The following is a 26,178-nucleotide window of genomic DNA, read 5'->3' on the forward strand; positions in this document are numbered from 1 at the left end:
GTACTGTTTTTGTTAAGCCACTGAGAGTTCATGTTGTTTTCTTTTTCTTTTTTCCCCCTTTTTCCTTATACTTACCTTGGCCTGACTATTACATTTACCAACTGAAATCCTATTCACCATTTAGGGCTTCTACAAGATGTTTCTTTTCCGGAATGCCTTACGTACAAACTCCAGTTCATTCTGGTCCCTCTGTTTTCTAACCTACAGAAGCTGGTTTTTATTTTGGGGGGATTTTAAAAATGTGAATTCTCCAATCATGCTCTGTCCAGGCAATAACTCCTTGAGGGCAAAAACTGGATTTTACTATGCTTTACTTTTATATCTCATCAAATCCAGTAGACCCGGGCACCAGATGTTCAATAAAACTTGTTGAATTATAGACTTCATTGTCACACGTTTACAGATTTCCCTCAACTTATAATAAGGTTACGTCCTGATAAACTCATTGTAAGTTGAAAATATCATTAAGTCTGAAGTCATTTAATACACCTTATCTATTGAACATCATAGCTTAATTTAGCCTACCTTAAATGTGCTCAGAATAATTATGTTAGCCTACCGTTGGGCAAAACCATCGAACACAAAGCCTATTTTATCATAAGTGTTGAATATCTCCTATAATTTATCAAATACTGTGTGGAAAGTGAAAAACAGAATGGTTGTGTTTTGCTTGTGATCATGTGGCCAGGAGGTGCGGCTGGCTGCTGCCGCCTGGCCTCCTGAGATATTGTACTGCATCTTGATAGCCTGGGAAAATATCAAAATTCAAAGTATGATTTCTACTGAATGTGTATGGCTTCTGCACCACAGTGAAGTCAAAACACCATAACTTGGGGACTGTCTGTATGTTGAAACACACCTAACCTAAATCAAGTAAAGCCTGCCATGAGGTCAAGAGCTGCAAGTGAATTTCCCTAACAGTGAGTTTAGAAAGGCGGGAATGATACTTTCTCTCTCTAAAGACCTTTAAGAGGAGTACCGTCCCCTATCAATAAGTGATGATTAGAGTACTGGTAGGGGAAGTGGTTCTTTGACCAACCAAAATAGAACAAGAACCATGGATCCAATGATCTGCAAATTAATTTGATCCATGTAGCTAGCTACAGTGAATAGACCAGACTCCCCCAAATCCACTTTGCTCTGTTAAGAGCTCTGTGTTATGATCTTGTGATGTCTTCCAATCTTACCATCTCAGGAATACTAAGGAAGCAGAAATACCTCCAGATTTTGCCTTAATGTGCTTCATTTCTTTGCTTTCACATAAGGAAAAGCAGAGAGAATGCCGGATCCAGGGTCACATCAGGGGATCTGGGTTTCAGGCTGATTTCTGTTATAGATCTGCTGTAGGACTTTGAGGAAGGCACTTAACTACTCAGACACTAAACTACTTAGTGTCTTGATTTCCTAATCCAGATCCAACTACTATAAAGGGTAAAATGCTGTGAAGCTCACAAGAGCCAATGAAATGGAAGCACATTGAAAAGGATGAAGTGGTGTTAAGTGGTGTCCCGATTGCTTAGTCATTGCTATAATTTTTTCTGAAAGTGACTTGTCTAAGCCTAGAATCATGGACAAACATTTCCACATAGGCCCTGATTGGACATTTTAGGCTTTTCCATGTTGGACGGACATAGTATACAATTGAAGCCCATGAAGCATCATGTAACTTTTGTCAGTAGCAGAGTTGCCCTATGTTAGATTCACCATAGACGAGGTAGTGGTTGAAAACAATTTTGTTAGCTTAGGGGAAATACTGCACTATTGAGCTGTTGGTATAAAAACCTTCAAGCTTTTATGAGATGGCTAAAGTTTTCATCCAGAGAACCAAATAAATGAAGCTCAGGGAGATCCTGGGCCAGAGGTAGTGGTGGTGTCTCAATATTTTACAGTAATTTAACATTACCAGATACTAGTAATGGTATGAATTATTTCTCCTTGTTTTAAAGAGGAAGGGGTGTGTGTGTGTGTGTGTGTGTCTGTGTGTGTGTAAGATATACTGGGGTAAATAGATGGTTCTAGTTCAAGCTGAAACACACATCTCTTATTTTTGTGCTAGAGTTCTTGCTTAAAAGATGCCTGCGGGCTGAGATTTAAGGCGACTCAGTACATATGGGCTAAGATTAATGAGGTTTACCAATGCAAGCTGAATACTTTATATTCCTTCCCCCTCTTAAAAAATTCTTCAAACATCAAGCAACCATATCTGGGACACTACTAAGGTACATTTTGAGGAAATGCCTCTGTCATGCTAAGGAAACAAACTGCCTCGCAAGAACATTATGTGAACAATTAGCCTGAGGAAGGAAAGTTCATTTATTGCCCATGGACCAGCAAAAACTAATTGCAGTTGTTACACTCTAGGGAAAAATGAGTCTCTCTCAAGGTATGTGAATGACCAAGAGGTTCTAATAAAAAAGCAAACTAAGTAGAATACCTTGGCCTGAATACTCAATAAAAGCAGGATATGAGGAATTAAGCCTGACAGTGCTTGCTATTCACAAAATTGGGCTAACTCAAGAAGAATTAAAATTTCTGTAGGATAATTATTTGCATGTAGTGCCCATCCAAAAACAACACAGAAAGCCCATTTAAAATTCTTCCAACATCTGTACATCTTGACTAATGAAGCTGACACTGGAAGAGAAGTTCACAAAGTCAGAAGTGGTAAACAGTCACTGGCAAAAGGTAAGGCAGGGTAACAAATGCTGTATGAATATAATTTTTAAACCTCTTAGATGGGAGATTAAGAGACATTTAGGAGGGCTGATTTGTGCTCAGTTTTCGATTACAACACACACATACAAATATGACAGCTGAGTAAAAAAAAAAATAGTCAAAGCACTTTGCCTGAGGAGACAAACAATACTTTTTTCTTTTCCACATCCTCATGTACAAGTTTGACAATCTGTAGGCATAAGGTTTTCTTAAAAGAATTGAAAACTACTGGGGTGCCTTGTTCATGGGGGAGGTGGTGATTTCCCTACCCTTGTCTTGGCTGAGATTGGGGTGTCCATGGCCATCCCCATCTCTTTTCTTGAAATTCAACCACCCAGACATGTTCATGGGAGAGATGGAAGGAGGAGGAAGAGTCTGGGGCTAGAAGCTGGGTGACCTGGTTGAGACTGACTGACTTTCAAAACTTTCCACAATCTTCCAGTGCTCAGGTATCTGCCTTTGTCTACGGGTGGGACTAAAAGCTGAGCTGCCCACGTCAGGGAATTATTGTAAAGATCAAATAAAATAATATCTCTTCTTGATGAATCACACACCTGCACCCCTGAAACAAACTATATATGTTAATTTAAAAAAGCTTAAAAAAGAATATCTACTCTGTCTGTGAAATCTTTCTGAAAGGTTAACACAAGTGATGTTCATATTTATGATTTTGATTAATTTTTAGCCTTCTGGAATCATGCTGGTGGTTATCTGCTACGTGAGTACCTGCTTCAGCATGGATTGACTTAGAGATCAGGAACCCAATGTGGAATTCTGTCAGCATCTCTGCCATGCTGACAGTGAGGGTGAGTCTGTACAGGGTCCTGTTTTACTTTTCCAGTCAAAATGGTCTACATAATGGCTCCAAAACATACCTTTCCTTTTGCCATTCACTACATTATTTGCCTGTGCTACGTTCCCTGTGCATGGAGGGCCCTTTCTTTCTCCTAGTCTCCCAATCCTGTTCATTTTTCGAGACACAGTGCAAGTCTAGCCTCAATAATTACAATCCACAAACTGACCCAAAGACTTGCAAATACCTCGGTGAAGATCTTTCCTTGTCAGTTACATAAGACAATTTCATCATTCTTTGCTGATGGCAGAAATCTTCTGAGCCCAGTGGAAGATGTGTTTTTACCAGTCCCAGAGGATAAGAATGAGGATCACAACAGGCATAGTGTTGTTAGGTTGAAAATCTAAGGTCTGGCCTATAACTGAGAGCACAGGGTGTTTTGACACCCTGTGTCCTTTTGACAGGACTCAAGAACACACTTGAGATAAAAGTACGGGTCATTTTAACAAATCCATTTCAGGACCATCCTCATCTTCATAGGAGGGGCTGAGTTACTCATTGCCCATTTAGCATTGGCTTTTTGCTCTCCACTGCCCTACTTTCTCTTCTTTGCCTTTGTTCTTTGATCTTATTCTGTTTTGAGTTTACTTAACCTTACCTATCAAGAATAGAGGTTCGAATCTAGTTTCCAGTTCTCTTTCCCTCTTTTTTTTGGGATTCCTTTCTTTTCTTCCACATCTTCCCCCTTCTGCTCATTTCCCTCTTCCTTTTCCTCCAAATGCCCATCAGCTCCCCATTCTCTGAACCCTTGGAGTGTTTATAGATTATATCCCACAACCTAATGCTAGATTATAGTCTTCTCTAAAGATTCCTCTCTTTTCTCCTCAACCAAATCATATTCCACTCATGGGCAGGGACCCTGTCTTTTTAGTCCACTCATAATCTCCAAATTTTCCTAGGCAGACCAGATTACTTGCTGTTTGAAAAGCTTAACAAAATGGTGGAGCTCAGTGAACATGGTTCTTTTTCTAACAAGATCTACTGGGAGCATGATGTGGGTCTGACAGAGTAGCTAAAACCAGTGGGAGTCTTCTAAGTAGCATAGTTGGTCACTGGCACTGGTGTCTTATAGATATCAGTTAAATATGTTGAAAGTATTAATTAAGATGATGGCATTTTTGGATACCTGTTTGATAACCAGGAGTTCTTTGTTGTCACAAGAGATCACTGCAGTGTTTAGTGACAGCATTTAGCTGCATGCTCCTGCTGCACAGGAGTGCTAGAAAGCACGGAGATAAAAACCGAGAAAGGTTTATGAAATAAATGACTAAGATCTATGGTAGAAAGGGAACAATCTGAGCAACTAGGAAAAAGCAAATTAATAACAGCCAGTCTAAATGAATAACAGTGAGTCTAAGAAAGGAGTGAAAACACAAGGAAATGGAGGCATTAAAAAATACAGCCAGATACCATTATCTCATTTTCCTTAATTCAAAACTCTCTAGCATTTCCAGGCACTAGAAAGGTATCAATTTAGGGTCAATTCAGAAGGCAGTGGTTTTGGTATTCTGTTAATGGATAATTTTTTAACATTCAAGTAGATAATTTGAATAAAGTTATGTGTTAAAGCTAGACCAGATATACTTGGAAAAGAAAATACTAGCGTTAGTAAGAAAACAGAACAAAACAAACCACAACAGAGGTCTTGAAGGTCCTGTGTGGATCTGTGGTTTCTCATAACATTTCAAGCCTAACAGGCTAAAATCAGGAGACTGAAAAGTAGCCCCTGTTCAGGCCCCTCTCCCCAGAAATGCCCCCAATTTTACCACTCAGAGAAAGGTGGGGCGGTGCCTTTTGAGAGTCAAGTCCTAAAGCAGGCCTCGGGTACTAGTCTCTTAAAGTTCTGATTTTACTTTGTTCAAGAGAACACAAGGAAAAGATTATAGAAACCAAAGCAGATAACCTTGGCAGAAGCCATTCTGATGGATTTTGGCTTTGGGAGGGGCAAAGCAGACCTATCAATCTATTACTATGGCTTCAGTTTTCTTGGGTTAGAGATGCCTTCCAAAATGAGGAATGATTCCTGAGTGCTAAGGGTAGCTACGGCTGTAATCAGCTTTCTTTCTTGAGTAAATAGTGGTAAAATCAGGCACATACCCACCTTCCTTTTCCCAAAAACCTATTACACAGTTTAACAAGCTTTTTGAAAAACCAAATGGAATTGCTAGTAAATGAAACTGGAAGAAAAATAGAGCAAATAACATTGGGGCTTCCTGGCCAGGCTTTGATATTTGGGGCTTGAAGATAACCTTACATTTGAGTTATTAAGCCTTTGATTCCTCAGGGAGAAACTGTAAATGGGCCAGGACTCACTCCCAAGGCGATAGTGACTTTCTTTGGGGAACGATAAAGCAGACTCATTCTACTTAGACTCTTTAATATTGAGGAAATTCACGGTCAGCTATTCAGGAAATCCCACATATGGACACACACTAGAGGTGTTGGTAAGGCTCTACAGCTTCAAATCCAATCAGTACGGAAAAGAACCGTTGTGTGTTGGCCACTGTAGGAGGCCTTAAAGACCCTACTTCCAGGGCCAAAGCCAGTGTGTGTTCTGATACACTGGGACTTGTGCCTGACAGGTTGTTAAATATTTTGAGTATCATCTCTGTAGGCATGAAAGCCTTATTTCAAACAAACAAACAAACAAACAAACAAATCACTTTTAAAAATGGAATTGTCAGAGGGTGCCTGGGTGGCTTAGTTGTTAAGTGGCTGCCTTGGACTCAGATCACAATCGCTTCACATGGCTCAGGAAAAAAAAGTCAAAAGAAAATGTTATGAATACACTAAAGCCCCATGTCCTTATCCTTACTCCCTTTTCCCTTCTCCCCAGAGGTAACCATACCCTGCAGGTAGTGTGTATCACTTCCATACATGTTTCCAGAGAATTTCTGCATCCATAGGTGTCTGTAAATATCTAGGATTGTTTGTGTGTTTTAGACACTTATGTAGGAGATGGATGGATGGTTGTGATGGCTGCATAACCATGTGAATATACTTAATGCTTCAGAATTGTTCACTTAGGGACGCCTGGGTGGCTCAGTGGGCTGAACAACGGCTTTCAGCTCAGGTCATGATCTCAGGGTCCTGGGATGGAGCCTGGCATTGGCTCCCTGCTCAGAGGGGTGTCTGCTTCTCCCTCTGCCTCTGCCCTTCCCCCTGTTCATGCTCGCTCTCTCTCTCTCCAATAAATAAATAAAATCTTTAAAAAAAAAACTGTTCACTTGAAAATGGCTAAAATGGTAAATTTCATGTTTTATATATTTAAAATGTTAAAACTTTTGTTTTATATATCTTTTACCACTATAATATGCTAATGGCATTACACCATGTATTTCTTTTGCAATTTTCTTTTATTTGTGCAACTGTATGTTTTGTGGCCATTAATGTTTTTTATACGTAGATGTAGTTAATTTTGTTTTTACTGCTATACTATATTCTGTCATGTGACTAAGCCTCCACTGATGGACTGTGAGGCTGTTTCCATTTTTTTACTGTAGTGACATCTTAGCACATGTCTCCATATGCACATATGCACTTGTGACTTTCCACAGCTTTTCCTTCAGTGGAGCTTTTCCCAGTACCTCTCTCCAAGTATTTTAAATACATGGTTGCAATTTCCCCCCTTCAGTTGGACAATGTATTTTCCAAGCAAACAGAATTAAGTTAGGGCTGAGAATGTACCATCAATGAAGTTTGACAGAAAAGAATTTGAATATGGTCAATTTTGAAGCCAAAATGATTATTACTCATCTTGAAAACAATCCAGTTAATAGCAGTTATTTGTTTTGAAACTTATCTACTTATCCTCATTCTCATCTTCCTACTTTATGCAGTACTTAATCTGTGCCAGGAACTGGCTGAGCCCACAGCGTGTCATTTCATCCTCTAGAACTCTGGAAGGAAGGTAGGTGCACCATCTCCATTTTACCAGGGAGAAAACAGTGGCTAGAAGATGTTGGTAATACATTTGAACTCAGTTTTATCTGCCGGACTCCAAAGTCTCTTGTTTTAAACTACTCTAAACGTTTCCTGAGTTTTCCAAATTTCACGGGACCCAAAGGAGAAAGCTACATAGTATGATTCAGGGGTTACTGAAAGGACTGTCCATCTGCCTTAAAAATACCTTTACTACAGGAAGGCTTTTCCGGGAGGGCACAAACCTTAGAGACCTGAAGGAAATATACTGCTAAATCTGACCACACAGAGTTAGTAAACTTCTATATGGTTAAAAAAAGGAGAAATTACAAACTTGGAAAATTTCTGCAACATATACGAGGGACAAAGGAATGCCTTTCTAACTGACAAGACACAAAGATCAACAGCTCAGTAGAAAAACTGGTGGAGTGAGTTTGCTGAAAAAGAAATACAAATGGTCACAATGAACAGGAGATGACATTCAGCTTCATTTACAATGAAAGAAATTCAAATTAAAGCTATAGGGTACAAGAGCCCATTTCCCACTGATCAGATGGGCACACATGAAAAAGTCTAAGGATACTCAGAGCAGCTAAGGGTATGCCCAAATGGGCGCATTTACGCATTACATACAACAGTGTGTAAATGTGCTCAATTTTTTGGAAGGACAATTTGGTAATATCTACTACCGCTAAAAATTAACCCTATGTATGTATTTGCAAAAGTGCTCCAGTATATATGAACTAGGTTGTTCATCACAGCACTGTAGTGGCAAAAAAAATTTAAAAAAAAGCAACAACATATCCATCAAGAAGCTAGTGGCTCAGTTACGGTATAGCCATATATTGTCAAATGATAAGGTTCTTAAAAACAAAGAGGTAGGTATGTCCATGCTTTTATGGAAATGTCTTCAAAATATTTTATTAAAAGAAAAAAGTAGGGTGAAGTGTAATCTATATGGTATGATTCCTTTCACATAAGGGTGAAAAATATATAAAGGTCTCAAGGGAATCAAAAGAAACTCCTAACACTAGTTACTTTTAAAATGAGGGACTGGGTCGTGTGTGTTTGTGGTAAAGAGTTCTGGAATCTGCTATTTGTACCTTTTTAGAGTTCAAACTTTCGAACCATACTCACTATTACTTTTCTGTTTTTATGTTTCAATATCAACAGGACTTAGCTAGAAGGTGAGACCATTTCAATTTGTATTTTTATACTCTTTTTCTTAAAAAATAATAAATGTAATTAAAATATCTTTTACTACTGGCCTGCCAGGATGCCTTCAAAGGGTTCTATTTAGGTTTCTTTCTTTACTTATGGTATTGCCCCTTTCAGTAGGTCTTCAGTATCTGCTCAGATCAGAGTAACCCACTATCATCCATCAATACTAGGACACCCCTGATGGACAGCATTCGTCTATAGAAGCAAAGTAACCCAAGTCCTCAGAGACTGGCCACAGGACAGGACAGGACAGTGTGTGTGTGTGTGTGTGTGTGTGTGTGTGTGTGTGTGTATTTTAAAACATCATGTTTTGTTTTTTGTTGAATTATAAAAATAATAAATGCTCAGAAAACTAAGGAGAAGAAACTAAAAATCATTCAATATTCCATAGGCAGCAATTATTACTGCTAACGTTTTGATAGACTTCCTTTTTAAAATATTTATGTATGTACATACCCTCCCACTGGGGAGGGTATGTGCTATGGTGAGTGCTGTGAAGTGTGTAAACCGGGCGATTCACAGACCTGTACCCCTGGGGATAAAAATATATGTTTATAAAAAATTTAAAAAAATAAATAAAATCTTAAAAAAATTTTTATGTATGTATTTATGTATGTATGTATGTATGTATGTATTTATTTTAGAGAGAGCGAGGGAGAGAGAGAAAGAGAGAGTGCAAAAGCCGGAAGGAGCAGAGGGAGAGGGAGAAAGAATCTGATGCAGACTTCCCGCTGAGTGTGGAGCCCATGCGGGCTCGCCCCCCACGCCCATGAGATCATGACCTGAGCCGAAACCAAGAGCCAAATGCTCAACAGACTGAGTCACCCAGGTGCCCCTGGAAAACTTCCATTTGCACTTTTTCTCTGGACGTACACAGTACCCCTGCACCCTTACAGGAGAGGCAGCGCTCAGTTTCTACAGTTCGTATTCTGAGCTTTCCACTGAATACTATTTTGCGAGTACTTTCCTTATACCTGCAAGGGTGTGCCAAGGTTTGGGGATGGCGGGAGTGGTCTGTCCTGGGTGCTGACAGTAGGGGGAATGAATTTTCAGTACAAATAGTAAAAACGATAATAAAACAGATGAATAGCAGGTCTGTGTTTACTATCACCATTCCCAAGAAATTCTAAACGATGTCACTGATGAAATAGTCCTCCCACTGTCCCATCTCCTTTTAATATACCACTGCCCAGTTCTGATGAGGGGTTGGGAAGAGACTAGGGTGCATTTCTATGTAGGGGTGACAGGTTGAGGGACAGGGCAAGGACTCAGCCGGGGGAATCACTGAATGAGGGAACGAAGAGGAGATCTGTCAAACCTCTCCTACTTTATCGGTTTGCTGCGTAATCACCCAGCTTAGACAACTTTAGAGAATCCGCTTGACTTAAAAAAAACAAACCTTTGCAGCTGTCTTTCTTATGTGCATGTAACTTAAGTCATTAGTGCCTTCAAAACTCTGGTCTAAATGTTCTGTGTGGTGCCATCTAAAATATTTGGGCTGAAGTGGCCCCCAAAATGCAATCAACTGATCAATTATAAAATAAAGATGGGCTTCCTGGCTTCATTTCCAGCTGTGTTTTAGCTCGTGATGATGTTAAAATCATGGATTTCTAAAGACATCTGGGTTTGCTGCGTGTTGTTTGAGTTTTACACTGGACACCTGCTAATTCACCCAGTATTTTTAAAAGATTTTATTTATTTATTTGACAGAGATCACAAGTAGGCAGAGAGGCAGACAGAGAGAGAGGAAGGGAAGCAGGCTCCCTGCTGAGCAGAGAGCCCAATGCGGGGCTCAATCCCAGGACTCCCGGATCATGACCTGAACAGAAGGCAGAGGCTTTAACCCACTGAGCCACCGAGGCACCCCTAATTCACCCAGTATTGTGGGAGGATCAATGAAGCTAAAAACATATTCTGATGACTTCTCTGTTATGGAGGGAATATTCTGGATTCCCTGGGAAGTCAGTGCACTGTAGGTTTCAGATTCCTTCAAGAATCAGCAACTCATGCTGGACTCACCAGGAACTGACCTGTCTTTTCTTTGATTTGATAGTCAGCTCTATGCATTTGGTAAACTTCAAATTATTGGGTTATCTCGTATAGGTGGTAGAGCATTAATGGATCTTGATCAAAGGGTGAGCTCTAATACAGTTTCATGTTTTAGAGCCTTAAAAACAAAGATTTTGCATTGAAAGAAATTTCCTAATTAACTTCTGCAGAATTTGTACATTAAAACATCTTACCCTGCTGGAGAAGACTGATAAAGTAAACGTACCACCTTCTGCTGAAGAGAAACTGTATTTAGAAGGAACTTGCTATTCTCATAAAACTTTTAATAGGAAGAAGTGAATCAAATTCCTTAATTACCATTTTATGGTTGGTAAAAGGGCAAATTACATGCCATCCATTTCTAAACTTCTAAATGTCTCTGGTGCTTTTAATTAAAGCTGCCATCTAGAAACTACTAAAGCAATTTTATGCAATTAGTTATTTATAGGTTACCATAATACACCACTCAAAATATGATTTCAGTGATTTGCAGTCTGTTTTTGTGTGATCTCTGTCATTTTTGTTTGGTAGGGATGGGGTTCTTCTTTTTATCGGCTGAGGTGATTCTTCAGTGGACAGGTAAGAAAGATGGGCCACTGAGGAGCTATGATAAGTGAAGTTGTCTTGGTTAGTGATCTAAATAAAAAGGGGAAGGATCATAATTCCATACTCTTTGTCTTGATATGTGGGGTCTATGCTTCATTTTGGACAATGCTGCAGAGGAGAAGTATATTACTGTTATTCCCCCCCACCCCCGCCCTGTCTCTCCCCACTTTGCCTCCATTCCTCTAGATACCTAGCATCACATTTCCCCATGCAACCTAGAGTAGCTCCCACCTTGGCTTGGCACCCTTGGGTGATCTCATTTATCCAAACACATCCATCCTGCGCTCCATGCCCTCAAGGCCCACATCAAGTGTTTTAATGAGGAATTCAGGCTTTGCTCTTCCAGGCAATACCCCCCCGCCCCCGGAGTAAACATGGAAGTTCATATCGGAAGAAAACCCTTATGGAGTGCATTTAATGGTGTACTAGTGGGCAGCTAAGGGAATGACCTTTGCAACATGTGTAAGGAAGCAGCACTAGAATTACTGCATCTCAAGGTGGTGAAGGATTGACTGGTCAAATCACATACAATACCAGAATTCCACTCTACCTTGATTTGTTCTTGATTTGTTCTTCTTTTGTGGCACCGTTCCTCCTTGGAAATGATCAAGTCTCAGACTGACTTTCAAGGACATGTAACTTGCCTCCCTCCAAAGTAACTTACTCCACGGTTGGGTTACTATTATAAGTAAAACTGTTATTAGCAACAATACAGCAAGCCTGGTCATAATGGCAGGTGACATTTAACGTGTCCACACTACATGATGGGCAGTGCGCTTTACAAGGCACTTCACATCTATTACTGAACATGGTTGCGTAGGCACTATTAGTATTCTAACTTCACAGATGAGGAAGCCATAGCTCAGGGAATTTAGGTGACTTATTTAAGGTCACACATTTAATGAATGGTGAATCTGGGATATGCATCCTGTTCTGTTTGACTCCAGAACCTGGGAACTTCTTTCTTATAGTATTTGGCCTCTAAAATATGATCTTTGTGTTTGCTAGAATATTATGCATGCATGAAAATTAAAATAAATATAGAAGAAAAAGTCATTCAATAATGTATTTGTAGCTTTATAAAACTTAAATGAACTTAATACAGGTTTCTCTGTACCAACGATTGATGTTTCCTGGACCAATTAGCCAAGGCTAAATGTAGGTGCCTTCCTTTTGTCTGACTTGTCCACAACAACAGTTTGATGGCTTTAGGATTCTGACAGAATAGGCAGAAAGGTTCTCAAGTTCTAGCTGCTGACATAATATATAATATAAGGTCAAAATCTTTTGACCTTCATAGGCAGATGCATAGAACAACTGTGGGAAACACATTAAGCTCTCATTCTGGTTGTCTCAGAGGCACGAAGTCCTCTTGTATAGCTGCCATAAACTGAGAGATCAAAAACATAGTTTAGGAAAGGAATCTTCAGAAGTGGACATAGCACAGGATCACTGAGCAATAAAAAAACGATTATTTTGCCTGAATTTTAAGGCTTTGTCAAACACATTTTTCTCAAGGCACCTCTGATTCTAGGACAAGGCTGTGGGAGGAAAGTTCTCATGGAAGATGCCTTGAAGCTGAGCTGGGAATTTGGAACCAGGTGGTAGAATGATCTCACCCAGAAAGACTTCTTCACAAATTGGCTCTCCCAAATCTTGCCTAACGTTACTTCCTCATTTTTAGCAGAATAGATCCAGTTCTCAGAGAATACTGAAGTTATTAGAATGGAGTACCATCAACTTTCTAGATCCTTCTACCTACAAACTTATCTACATCACTACACCTACCATTATCTTAGCACGGTCTCTCTAATCTCCTCTCCCTTTCAAGACCTACTCCCTCCCGGTTTCCTCCAGACCTGGTTTCATCATTTATTTTCTGTCTTCTGTATCTTTTCATTTACCTATAAGCAATAATGTATCTCCTATAGATGAAGCCTCCCCTGAACGCCCTGTCCTCTCCCTACTTATCGTTGCATCTCTCACATCTAAACTTCTCAGGAGAGCGATCTTATTTAGAAGTATTTATTTTCTCTCCTCTTACTGGCTCATTAAGTTACTGAAATCTGGCTTCCATCCCTATTGCTGTGCAAACCACCAATAGCACGGTCAGCAATGCACTTCTCATTGCCTAATCCAATGGTTACAAATGTGTAACATGTCATACTGTTTTCCACACCTTTTTGGAACAAATGATTCCTTCAGCTTCCTGGATACCAAGCTCTGTTCACTTTCTTTTTTTTTTTTCACTTTCTTTTTTTTATGAAGGTTTCTTCTCTGTCTCCTTCATTAGATTCCCTTCCATTGCCTGTCTTATAAATATCAGTACATCTATGATTTCTTTGCCCCAGCCTCACTCCTGTGCAGGCACTACCCCTTCTCCACGACAGTCTATCAAATATGCATGCATTGCATGATTATGTCACTCTCCCATTTCAACTCCTTTGCTTATAGGATAAAACCCAAACTTCTTGTTCCTGCCCCTGGTCTTCTTATTACCCTTGGATATTTTTACAATACTGATTTATTTGTAGTTTCCTAAATGTACCACTCATTTCACTCAGGTTGTGGCTTGCCTGTAATTTTGGTGAGTGCTGGCCCGAGTGTCAATCCAAACGGTTATGCCACTGTGATGGATCCTAAAGGAATTTTGGAAAAACCTTACTGCTCTCCATTGCACAGGAGAACCAAAGGAACATTCTCGTACCTGTTGTGCACTATACTCTCTCCTTTACACACGGATTAGGTGTCTAAGGTGTCCCTGAGACACTGCACTATAGAGATTTAGCATCTTTCCATGAGCCCCAAACCCAGCCTTTCAGAATAGCACATAGATGTGAAGGGAGTCAGGAGAGCTTCAGGATCTAACTCAAATATATATGGGTAGGAACAAAAACCAGATTATTTTTGTCTGCACTTTAGCTTACCCAGGTTTCTTAATTGTTAATAAAGTTAAAGTGACTCCTGTATGATTAGTGTCATGAATACCCTAAAAACACTCTGGGAGCTGTCAAGATTTAAGGATCATTTCCCCGCTAGGGAATGGTGCAAGAGTTGTTTGCACTGATCTGGATATTGCCTAAGTCCTCCTGAGTTCGGAGGTCAGTATGCTTAAATAGTCACATGAAAGTAGAGATATAATCCTTGGTGAGGTCCAAGAGAACCAAATTAAGTCATTGATTAATTTCATCTTGTCCAGTCACTCCTTCACCCTCTGTATCTACTTTAAAAAAATGTATTCAGCTTGTCACAAATTTTATTTTATATTCCCACCTAGTACCATTTCACATTCTGCTTAAATACTTGGTCATCTATTACATGACTCATTAGTTTGAGTTCTCTGTAGAATTAAGGAAAGTTGCAGTAAAAATAATAAATGGAACCTAAGTTTCAACTACATCATCCATGCATGTTTTAAAAGCATCTTTCAAAGTCAGTTCAAACTCATATACAATGCCAGGGATTAGCACACCATCAGCCTCTTTGCTAAACTTTTTTCCTTGCCCCATTACATTGAAGTATTGATGAGTAAAATGGCAAATGTTTCTCTTTATTGGAATTCAACTCAAAGTGCGTAAAACTGGATCAGATAAAGACTTATTCCCAGGAGAAGTACCCAGGGGCTATCTTACATGAAATTCTATTCAGGGAGTCTTCCATTTCTCCTTTAAACAAAATTTGTAGTTACTAGTTGTAATCAAGAAATTTAATAAAGGGAAGGCTTCCTGCCTGCATCCCTTAAGAAAAAGTTGGTGAAATTCTTAACTGCAGAATCTTCCAAAGAGATGTGACAAGGTTTCCTGAAGATTTATTTGAATAATTACATTTAGAGACTATGTAAATGTTGTGTCTTCTTTATGTACACTGCTAGGTCAGAAACCTCAGAAAAATAATTTTAATAGGAAAAGGAAACTTGACTAAAAGTCCTATATCTTGCAAATAAAAATAAAAAGCATTTTCCAATATTTCTTACCCTCCCCGAATACCTAACAGAGATCATGGATTTATGAGGTATGGTGGAGGCATCACAGGCCTTCCCCCAACCCATCACAGTTTTGAATTCCAATGTTATCTGTACACTGTGAGAACTTGGGTAAGTTTCTTAACCTGTCTGAGTCTCTATTTCCTCATCTATAGAACTGGAGGAAATGCAATTGACCTTGTGTATACTTATGGAGATTAGATGTACTGGATTGGAAAGCATGGAACGCAGGCAAAGTTATAGCTATAGTTGTTGTAATACACTAGAGCTGGGAGGGAGATCATCGTACACCCTCAAGTTGACAACTGATGGATACATCTCAGGATCCAGTGTTTAAATGACTAATCCAGTGTAACACAACAAGTCAATGGCATCATTAAGTCTATTTTAGTGTTCTGGGAAATGAAACCACAGCGAGGTTCAGTGACTTACACAGGGTCATCCAGAAAAACACTGACTACATGGATTGTACAAGAAAGTCTAGGTTCCCTAACCTGACATTCATCACAATTAGCTGCCATTTCTCAAAAAAAAAAAAAAAAAAAAAAAGAAAGAAAAGGAAAAGAAAGAAAAAAAATCCCGTGGTTTCTGACCTTTTACCTTTTGCTGACTGGTTTTTAATCCCATTTGATAATTTATTCCGACTTTAGGACGAATATCTCAAAAGCAAATTTCATTTCATCCTATTTTTAGAATAGATTCAGAAAATAAATGAGCTGTCTTACAGATTAACATTTATTTGACTTACCTTGCATAATTAAGGACATGTTGGAGAGCCTGCTTATAATTGCAGTATGTTGCTTGTTAAAGTCTTAGAGCAAGCTCTCTTTCCTAACCTAGAAATTGTACTCCCTAGATGTACATTTCCATTTTCTACTGATCTACAGCTTTTCCTTATTAGCTTCTTGGTGGAGAGAAAAATCAAACCTCTCCTTAAAGAAATCCATTAAACATTTGCTGTCTTTCTATGGGGGAAGGAAGAAGGAGCTGATGTGCTTGGTAGTTGTAAAGCAAAAAAACCAAACCCAAACAAAACAAAACAAACCAACTGGTCTTACTTGAGAGATAAAGAACCTGCAGGAGAACCTCAAAGATATCATTAGCCATTAGCAATACTCTTCCCTCAATTTGCACACTGTGCTTTAATGACTTCTTGCATGATTTTTCCTTCTTCTACAGAAGTTTATGAAATTGCCCTGCAGCATATAATGAGACTCTCACTTCTGATTCATTGCCAAGGTTGAGTGCTGTCTGTATTCAGCACAGAGAAAGGTGCCCTAGCTAGACATCTGAGTGTTCTGACCAGCAATTTCAAGAGCATCGGATGTCTGGACACAGGTTCTGCCTTCTGAGTGATTTTGAAGATCCCTAACAGGGTCTTCAAATACTGTTAAAATGGTTGAAGAAGACGTGGTGGATACTGAATATGAGCCACACATTCCCCTCCTTTAAATATCCTCGTTCATTCACTAGATCAGAGCAGATGTTGTCAACATCAGCTTCAGTAGGTTATGTGAAAGCTGTCTTGGCTGGATTAGACATTCAGCTCTCTGAAGCCTCGGCCAGATGTTCTTAGGGCTCCTGCCTGCTTTGGGATGAATAAAGTGTACTGGATTATTATAAAGGCCACTCTTGGATAGAAAGATGAGTAAATCAAGCCAAAAGAAAATGTACTACTAGCCATAACAAGAAGAAAAACTTAGTTTAATATTAACTTTAATAGATATATAAATTTTGGCACTCTCATTACTGATGCTTTAAGAGTTCATGTAAATCCTGTTCATCAGGACTCTATTATTGCTGCTTTCCAAGCAAAAGAAAAAAGAAAAAAAGCTGCAGTGAGCCAATTATTTGCTCTATTTGGAAAAGCCGAGATATTCATTCCTTTATGTGGCAGGTTGAATGTGGTAGGTGAGATGAGCGGTTTTCATACGAGTAGCAACTCAGGAGGATGTCAATTTCAGGCACAATACAAGCTTGATTCCTCCCTATTTCTTATGCAGAAATCCTTATAATACCTGCAAGAGTTTTAAACCTGTGTTAAAAGTGGGACCTAGCCCGATACATTTCCTTGAAAGATGAGTTGATTATATGTTGCACCTGAGTTATGCATTCACTCATCAAATATTTATTGTGAACCTACTATGTGTAAGGAATGAGAGCTGGCACCAGACAAGAAACATCTTAAAACACTTTACCATGATACTTGTGGGGCTTATATTCCTTTTGGGAAAGAAATGCCATATTTTTAAAGTGTTATTGAAATTCCTTTTAGGAATATTTGATATACATAAGCGTTACCTAACTGATCAATTACATCACAAGCATGTATAGGGGATCCCACATTGTACAAGATATTGCTGGGGAAGTGGGGAAGATTTAGAAGAAATATTAGATGTAGTTTCTCAGCTCAAGTAGCTTGCTTTGGTAATAAAAAACCTCCCATTCGTGAAAGAACCGGGAAGTAAAAGAAGGCAAAATATAATCTAGTAGTAATTGGGTGGTGTAGACCCTGTTAGAGAAATTCAGATTTAATGGGCTGGGGTTAGCCAGAGGGGATTTACAAAAGACATAGGACTTGAATATGGCCTTGAAGAAAGGGAAGGCTTTAAACTCTGATTATAGTTGGAATTTAATACCCATATGGCAAATGTCAAATGGCTAAAGAGTAACCTCTTAATATTTGAAATAAGTGACCATCTAACAAATGGAACACACTGACCTCACTATACTTTTTGGCATGGAAAGATGTTCATAATATATTAAGTGTGAAAAGCAGATTATAGAATAGCACTCTGTACTCTGATTCCATTATTAGAAAATAAAATATATGATATGCACAGGAAAAAGTCTAGAAGGATATATGCCAAAATATTAACAGTTGGTTTCTGTATATGGTAGAATTATGGGGGACTTTAAAAATATTTTTTGCACTCTCTTTTTTCTAATTTTTCTGCAACCAATGTGTTTTATCTGTGTAATAGTTTAAAAGGACCACATTGGTTCTTAAAACCCACCAAATGAATACTTCATAAAACCTACTAAAGTAAAAGTGTGCATGTGTGTGTGTGTGCATTTCTTTCTCTCTCTCTCTCTCTCTCTCACAGACACACACACACACACACACACACACACACACACCCCATCATGGAGAAGGAACAGAGAATAATGTTTAAATAATTAAGGAGATAGGGTGGACAATATATGATAACATTTAAGGTTGACCATCCTTCTGCTTAGTGGCCTAAGATGGGAATATGATTCCAAGTCTATAAAATCATGAAGCTGATGGAGAGAACACAGATCTATTCACAAATCCCAGGCAACAGAATTGAGGATTGGCTCTTGAAGATTGAGGAATAAATTTAGGACAGACGACAGTAAGGTCAAGTTCCCACAGAAGGCAAAATCATCTCCTCCCCCAATCCAAAACTGGAATTTGTTATCCTAGGCAGAAAGGAAAATAAACATTTTGACATTTTAATAACACTTGTGACTATATGAATGCATATTACCTAGAAATTAGCCTTGACCATGCCTATCTTCTGGGATGGACTTCAGAGACAATGTGTGTCAGAAGCAATATTGAGATAGATGGACTACAGTACGGCAACAGTCTTAGGATTTTGTGAAGCCAAATGAAGTCTTTAGATGAACAAAAGATTTAAATTTTTTTTTTTTTTTTTTTTTTTTTTTTTACCTCGAGGGCTGTTCAGTGAAGCTTCCGATGCTTTTCCGCCATCTCCACAGTGACTCTGGTCAAAGGGAAGGCACTGATCACCTGTTCCTGCCACCACTTCAAAATTCTTGGACAGATCTTTCGCTTCCACAAGAGATTTCAACCTGTAGACTTTTCGAGTGTTGGTGTCTGATAGATAAAGTGATTCAGACATAGGGTCCATAGCCAGATAGTATTTGTGAGCAGGACTTGTGCTAAGGGAGAGAAAAGTAAAGTTATTCAAAGCAGTTTGTTCAATATGCATTCCCTGGGATCTGTTTTTTGTTGCAAATGGAAAATTATCTTAAGAGATGAAAAAAAAATGTATCTTCTTTCTCATGTACTGAGAGAATGGATACTACTTTGGTTTTTTAGTAAGGGGCTTGGGTATTAAAAAAAACTCAGTGTATACTGCTAAACTGAAATGAAGCTGACATTTCAATACCTTTCATTTGGGGAGCGGAGAAAGAAGCAGATGAGAGAAAATCCCGTGAAATAATTTTTTTTTTTCATCAATACCACTCCAATCCTGCCTGGATGGCTCACAGTCACCTCAAACTCAACAAATCCCAAACAGAAGTCCTTCTTTCCTGCCTTCCCATCCTTCAGAACCCTACTTCTCCAGGCTTCCGACCTCACTGGGGACCCTATCAGCCTCCAGGGTCCTATTTTAAATTGAAAGACATGTTGTTTATGGAGGACTGTGCTGGAAATGCATTGCCAAACTTTTCCTCTCCAATCTTCCTTTTTTTAGTTGACCACCACATTTTTCTAATCCATTTTGTCTTCTTTCAGGACATAGTAGAACTAATTATATTTGACCTTTTTAGAGGGTTATATTCACAATCAACTGCACCTTTTAAAGGTGATGGTAAAGCTACCTTGATTGGATTTTGATATTCCTGAAACTCTTCAGTTACATATTTGCATGGGATCTCTTGTGATATTTTTATCTGTGTACATGGCTGAGCTCATTCATTCATTTTGATTCTTCCTAATCCCATTTTTTTGATGACTGGGGTAATGTTGGTTTGGGGGATATTTTGCTTGATCCTAAGGTTGGATCCCTATCTTTAAAAACCCTAAAAACTTTTTAACGTTCTTGGTGTGGTAGACAAGCCTTTCTTCACTTAGTAAATCCTCACATGCCTTTTAAGGCTCTATTCAGTTATCATCTCCTGAAGAAAGCCTTCCCAAATCTCCAGTCTGGGTTATTTGTACTGCATTTACCCATATTTTGGGGGTTACATATTAATTTTTTTAATAGACCATGCAAGCTTGGAGGGAAGCAAACTTGTTTATCTCTGATGTGCTCACAGCCCCAAATCCTGGCCCATGCCCGGTTGTCAAAGCCAGGAGCTATTCTTCACTCCTTCTTTCCATCATTCTCCATATCCAGTAAAACATCGTGCTTTTAAAAATTTTACCTCCTAAACTCTTCTCCAATCTTTCCACTTCTCTTTATCTTCATGGTCATTATCTAAGCCTCTCCTCTTTCATCTGAGTTCCTTCCTTAGTACCACTAATCATGTAATTGTTCATTCACTTATGAAGAAGTATTTACTAAGTGCACTAATGTGCCGAGAACTGTGCTGTGGTCTGTAGACTTCTCTGTGTGATACAGCCCCTTTCTTCATGAAATTCATGGTCCAAGGGGGGAGTCGGTTCAGCAAACAGGCTATGATTGTCAAGTGTGAAAGCAGAAGTAGAGGAGGAAAGATAAGAGCTGAGAGGAGGGACATGTGACTTATCAACACCTGTCATATTGTATTAGCATTGTTTTTAGAGATAAACTGAAGTCCATATTTTATTCAGATTTCCTTAGTTTTTACCTAATGTCCTTTTCCTGTTCCAGGATTCCATCTAGGATACCAAATTTTATATTTAGTCATCATTTCTCCTTAGGCCCCCTGGGCTATGACAGTTTCTCAGACTTGTTTCTATGACCTTAACTGTTTTAAGGAGTATTGGTCAGGTATTTTATAGGATTCCCTCTACTGGAATGTGTCTAATTTTTTCCCTCCTCGTTAGACAGAGGTTATAGGTTTTGGAGGGGAAGACCACAGGGGTAAAGTGCCATTCTCATCAAATCAAATCAAAGATACATAACTCAACATGACTTATCACTGTCAATGTTGACCTTGATCACCTGGCTGAGGTAGAGTTTATCAGGTTTCTCCAGTGTAAAGTCACTCTTTCTCTCCCAATTTCCAGATTGTGCTTTTTGGAAGGAAGTCACTCTGTGAAGGCAACACTTGAGGGGTAGGGAATTATACTCCACCTCCTTGAGGGTAGAGTGTCTGCATAAACAATTTGGAAATCTTCTGTATGAGAGCTTTATCTTTTCTCCTCCACTTATTTATGAATTCAGGTGTTCATTTGTATCAGTAAAGATGGATATTTGTTTTATTTTTTTTTCATTACAACCCAATGCTACTTTACTTTGTTGTTCAAATGCCTCTGGCATTGGCCACTGTTCCTGTTGGCTTGTGAGAGACTTTGACATATATCCATCAGTGTGGAGGTTTTTTGTTTTGTTTTGTTTTTGTTTTAGTCCTTCTCTACTTTTTGGCATTAAAAGTTGCTCAAGGTTCGTCTTTTATAGTCTCTGCCCGAGTACTGGAATGAATCATTTTGCCAAAGACCCCTGGTTCCTTATGTTGGAGAATGGTACTGGAAACCAAGATGTGAGTGCTAGGTGTAAGCACTATTTTTTTCACATCTCTCCAACTACACTGTACACTCTTTGCAGGCAGGAACCATATTCATCTCTGTCTTCAGTGCCAACAGACTGTCTGACAGGGTTAATGTTCAGTTACTTCTGAACTAAACTGTAGGACATGAAACTAACTAATACACAGAAGTGTCCAGGTCTTGGCTACCTACCCCAGCAAAATGGCAGGGAGAGAATCATCAGGGTAATTAAGTTGCCCTTAAGGACTGGCATGTTTCTGATTATATTTGTAATTATATTTGACCTCTAAGCATATCTGTGTATGTTAATGATAGTAAAAGCTAGCAGATACTGATTTTGAGACCCAGTTTATAGTTTTAATTGGAAAAAAATCAGATCCTATTGGAATACTTGATTTTTTTCTACTTACCTTCACTTCATCAAATAAGAGAATTCAGTAGATTCCAGGGACATCTTCAACCCTGGAACCACCATGGCAGCTGCTGTAAATAAACTGTAAAGGGCCCCAACAGACTCCAGAATTGATTTGGCAGTCATATCAGACAAGGCATCTCTGTAGCAAAGACTGCTTAAATAGGGGTTTGGGTAAAAGTTTTTACATATTTAGTTGAATTTTTGCCTTCAGAATAAAATTTCTCCAGTGCCCATAAGATCTTTCTGGAATAAAAAGGGGGTCACAACCTTTCCCTGAAACACCCTTCAATATTTTGGTAGCCAGTTGGTGGAAGTTTCAGCTGAGCCAGATTAATCATGTTTTGTTTAGGAAAAGTCCATAGGCTATTTTTCCAAGAGAAATGTTATTCGCAGAAAAGCACTTTGGAATGCATTACATTCATTTATTATTGAATATCCCCAATGTGCCTGAGAGGGAAGTTAAAATTATCATTCTCCTCAAATCTCAGCTGGGGAAACCCAGACACATAGAGGGCTTGCCCAGGGTCACTAACAAGACTATGCCCTGATTGAGACTAGATTAGATCCTATGTGACTGTGTGTACAAAGTACCTTCGGAATACTTTAGTCCTGAAGGTGGCAAAAAAAAAAAATGTTCCTGTCTTCTTCTAACTGAGCAACATATTCTATTTTGCTCAGCTAGGCTGTTTTAAAATTTTGTGTGCTGGCCTTTAGAAAATGAAATAGCCCAACACAGAAAATTCAAATCTGATTAATGTTATTTTCTTGACAGCTAACAGTCAGGAAGCTCTCCTATATTGATATGTAATTTCTTGCCATTTCTTGCCATTTCCCAAGTGCACTTGAGCTCTTTGGAGATTGGTTTCTTTCCACTTTTTAAAAACATGCCATACCTGAGAAAGAAAACTGCTGGACTACATTTCAATTTGTTCTAATCCCTTGTGTCCACATGCATATTGCAATTTGAGATATGTGAAGATTCCTTTTATAACTTTAGTGTTAGACTTATTGTCACCTTCTGGTTAGCTTTACATTTGAGCAATGCCCTTCAACTTAGCAAAGATCACTTCATTCATGCTAGTTAAAATCACATAGATTGTTAAATGGGCAATTAATGCTTATAATTAATACTGTGCAACACTTAACCAGTAAGCAATTTGACAACCAACTTAATTTGCTTAAAGAATCAGTTATGCCAAAGTAGCGAGGCTGAGCTTGTGCACTGGCATTTAGGAAGTGGCATCTCTCAAACGAAATCCAAATTAAAAACCCTATCAGTGCCATTTTGATGACAATTGGCATTCGGAAGTGAACAAATTCAATTTTCTCCTTTGCAATTTCAGGTAATTTAGAGCAGTTTTGACAAGTGTAATGCATAAACAAATTGAATAGAAATGCTCATTATGATTAATTTCAGAGCTCTGTGTCATTGTTGGTAAATGGTTGGTTTAAAGTTTTCTATTACTTCTTTTTGGTGGGAAGAAATAGAAACCATGAGGTCACACAAAAGGAAAGAGGAAAAATATTATTCAAGAAGGTCATCATGGTCACTGTCTTTTAATACACTCGCCAACTATATTTCTGGATCTGAGAAGATTGCCGTATCACCTCCCTTACTACCGCAGCTTGAAAACATTGAATCTATTTGAACTTACAGACTCATTTGTGATATCACCTAAGGAAAACATAATGAGACTTAAGACTTTGCTTTCCCATGAAGTACTGAACTGCCAGGTCTCACTTATCTTGTCTTCTTTTCGATACAGTCTGATCCTCCAGCAAATTCCCACTCAGTGGAGCTCTCTTCTTTTGTCAGACACTTACCTGAATCCTAACTTCTAAACGTGCTTTCACATTATTCCTTTCACTTTACTTAAAAACTAAAATCTCCCTGTTATCCCGTTATTAGGAGGTGGCCTGTTAGGCAAGAAGGGGCATTAGGTCGCTGCCGGTATGGTTTGCTTACCTATGTCTGGTATCTCTGTTTCTAGGGTGCACAAGGTTATCCACGAGTGGCAAGTAAAAACAAATAGAGAGTCATCAGTATCGTTCAACAAGCCAAATTCAACCAGACACACCCAGTTCTAACTCAGTTTGTGGCTATTAGAGACTCCATGGGGATCATTTCATTAGATGTACAAGCCAAAGTGGACCTGACCCCTCCTGGCTTCTCCTCCTAAGATGGCGGCGTCAGGGTGATTGGCTATCCTGCTTGGTGGGTGGGCAGAGCTTGAAGGCAGTTTTTTCTCTCTGGAACATCTTCATCAGAACCACCTGGGTTCCCGCTCTATGCACAGTTTCCTGGGGTTCTCCCCAGTCAGAACCTCGAAGTGGAAGTGGGGCTCGGGAACTTGATTTTTAACAAACCCAGCTGGTGATTCTGATACAGAAAAAGGTTTAAGAACCACTGGCTTTGAAGAAGTAGCCACTACAAAGATTCTGACCATTCCAGAGTCTGTTTTGAAAGCCATTCACCAAAATGTAAAATCAAGCCTTGTGTGCAACAGACATCCCAAATCTATCCCAAAGCCACTTATATGATCTCAGAGATAAGATAGAGACATCTCTTGTGTACAGCAGCACATTCCTTAGCAATACTCAAAAACTTAAATGAAAAGTATATATGTTTTCTCTTAGACCATGGCAGAATGTCTCTGGTATCTAAACTGCTGCATCAGATTAGCTTCAGTAAAACATCATGAACATCAACTACTAAGGTCTTGTGTCTTCTAAAGCTCTGTGCTCTAAAGGGGCAACTGGGGTCAGCAAAACAGACCCATCAGGTCAGAAGAAGCAGACCACTTTGGGGGCTCCTCATTGGTAAGTGTCTTGGCACATGGTACTCTGGGACCTGAGATGAAGCTTCTCACATCGGGGATGCAGTCTGTGTACAGGCCTGACTTTGGGTCATATCTGCCCTGAATTAAAAGGCTATAATCATCTGTGAAATACAGTCATTTTAATTTGAAAATCCTTTTAAATCTGGCCCTTTGTGTCATTTAAAAAAAAAGTGAAGGTAACACATCTTTTTATCTAAACCAGAAAATGTTCTTATTCTTCAGAATGTCAGGGAAGAAGAGAAGATACAAAATGATTTCATCTGAAGCTATCTGCTCCTACTGATTCAACTCTTTTTAAAGAAAATCTTCCTGGGATTTTACTAGTTGGGCCACAGGTCAGGATCCACTGACTCTTCTCTTTCCTGCCTCAAAAGGGTAGGCATCCTGTGGTTTGACACAAAAGGTCAAAAGGTAAGGCTGGGAGCTCTGATTAGAAATCTGGCCTCAGGCATTTGGACCTCTTTGAGTTTCTTTATCAGTAGACACTTGCTTGTTTTTGTAGCCTCTAAATTAGCAGGTGAGTGTGCTCCAGGCTGGCTCGAATCATTTCCCAAAGGAAGTTTAGTTGTGAAAGTACTAGAAGGACCTCATTAAAACATGGCTTCATCCAAAATGAAGATTCTCTTGGTACAGAACCATTTGTGTGGCTACAAAGGGTTTTGAAATGGTAATGGCAAGGGTGGGGGAGGATAGTGGTTTGACTTTCTTGCAGCGCTTCTGATCCTGCCAAGAATGTCGCTGTGAATTTGGAAAGATGTCCCGTATTATGCAGAGCAGCTTCTCTCATTAACATCTCAGAAGGAGGAAGTGAAAATGACGGAATTTATTTCCAGTGAGTGACCTTGTTCTGTCTCAGAATTACTTATAGTTATCGATTCAGGATTGAGCCACCACCAAAGTCAGTTCGTCGTCTAGCTAGCAACTGACTACATGCTGAGGTGCCAGTGTGAGCTCTTCACAAGTGCCTGGGCCCATCCGTAGGCACTGCTGCCTGGCAACTCACTGACTTGAAGCTGGCCAACACTTAGGAGGAGAAAGAGTGGAACTGTGAATCTTTTTTCGAGCAAGAAATGTTCCCCATGGTAGGGTCTTTAAGCCGATCTTGGATTTTCTCAGGTTCAAGATGATTAAAAGGGCCATCTATTCTTTTTCAATTAAAAAAAT

At 39.2% G+C, this 26,178-nt stretch overlaps 1 protein-coding gene across 4 annotated transcripts in view; it reads right to left on the reverse strand.

Moving 5' to 3' along the window:
- TENM1 (teneurin transmembrane protein 1) overlaps positions 1–26,178 on the reverse strand; it is a 764,948-nt gene that overhangs the window by 77,850 nt on the left and 660,920 nt on the right. For all 4 annotated transcript variants that reach the window (XM_032882345.1, XM_032882346.1, XM_032882343.1 and 1 more), the window contains 2 exons: positions 24,141–24,161; positions 19,048–19,280 (listed from right to left, as the gene is read on the reverse strand). In XM_032882345.1, coding sequence (XP_032738236.1) covers positions 19,048–19,280; positions 24,141–24,161 — 254 coding nt within the window. The remainder of the gene's footprint in view (positions 1–19,047; positions 19,281–24,140; positions 24,162–26,178) is intronic.

Source organism: Lontra canadensis, unplaced genomic scaffold (genome assembly GCF_010015895.1).
Source record: "Lontra canadensis isolate GAN:19392208 unplaced genomic scaffold, GSC_riverotter_1.0 scaffold81, whole genome shotgun sequence".
Classification (NCBI taxonomy): domain Eukaryota; kingdom Metazoa; phylum Chordata; class Mammalia; order Carnivora; family Mustelidae; genus Lontra; species Lontra canadensis.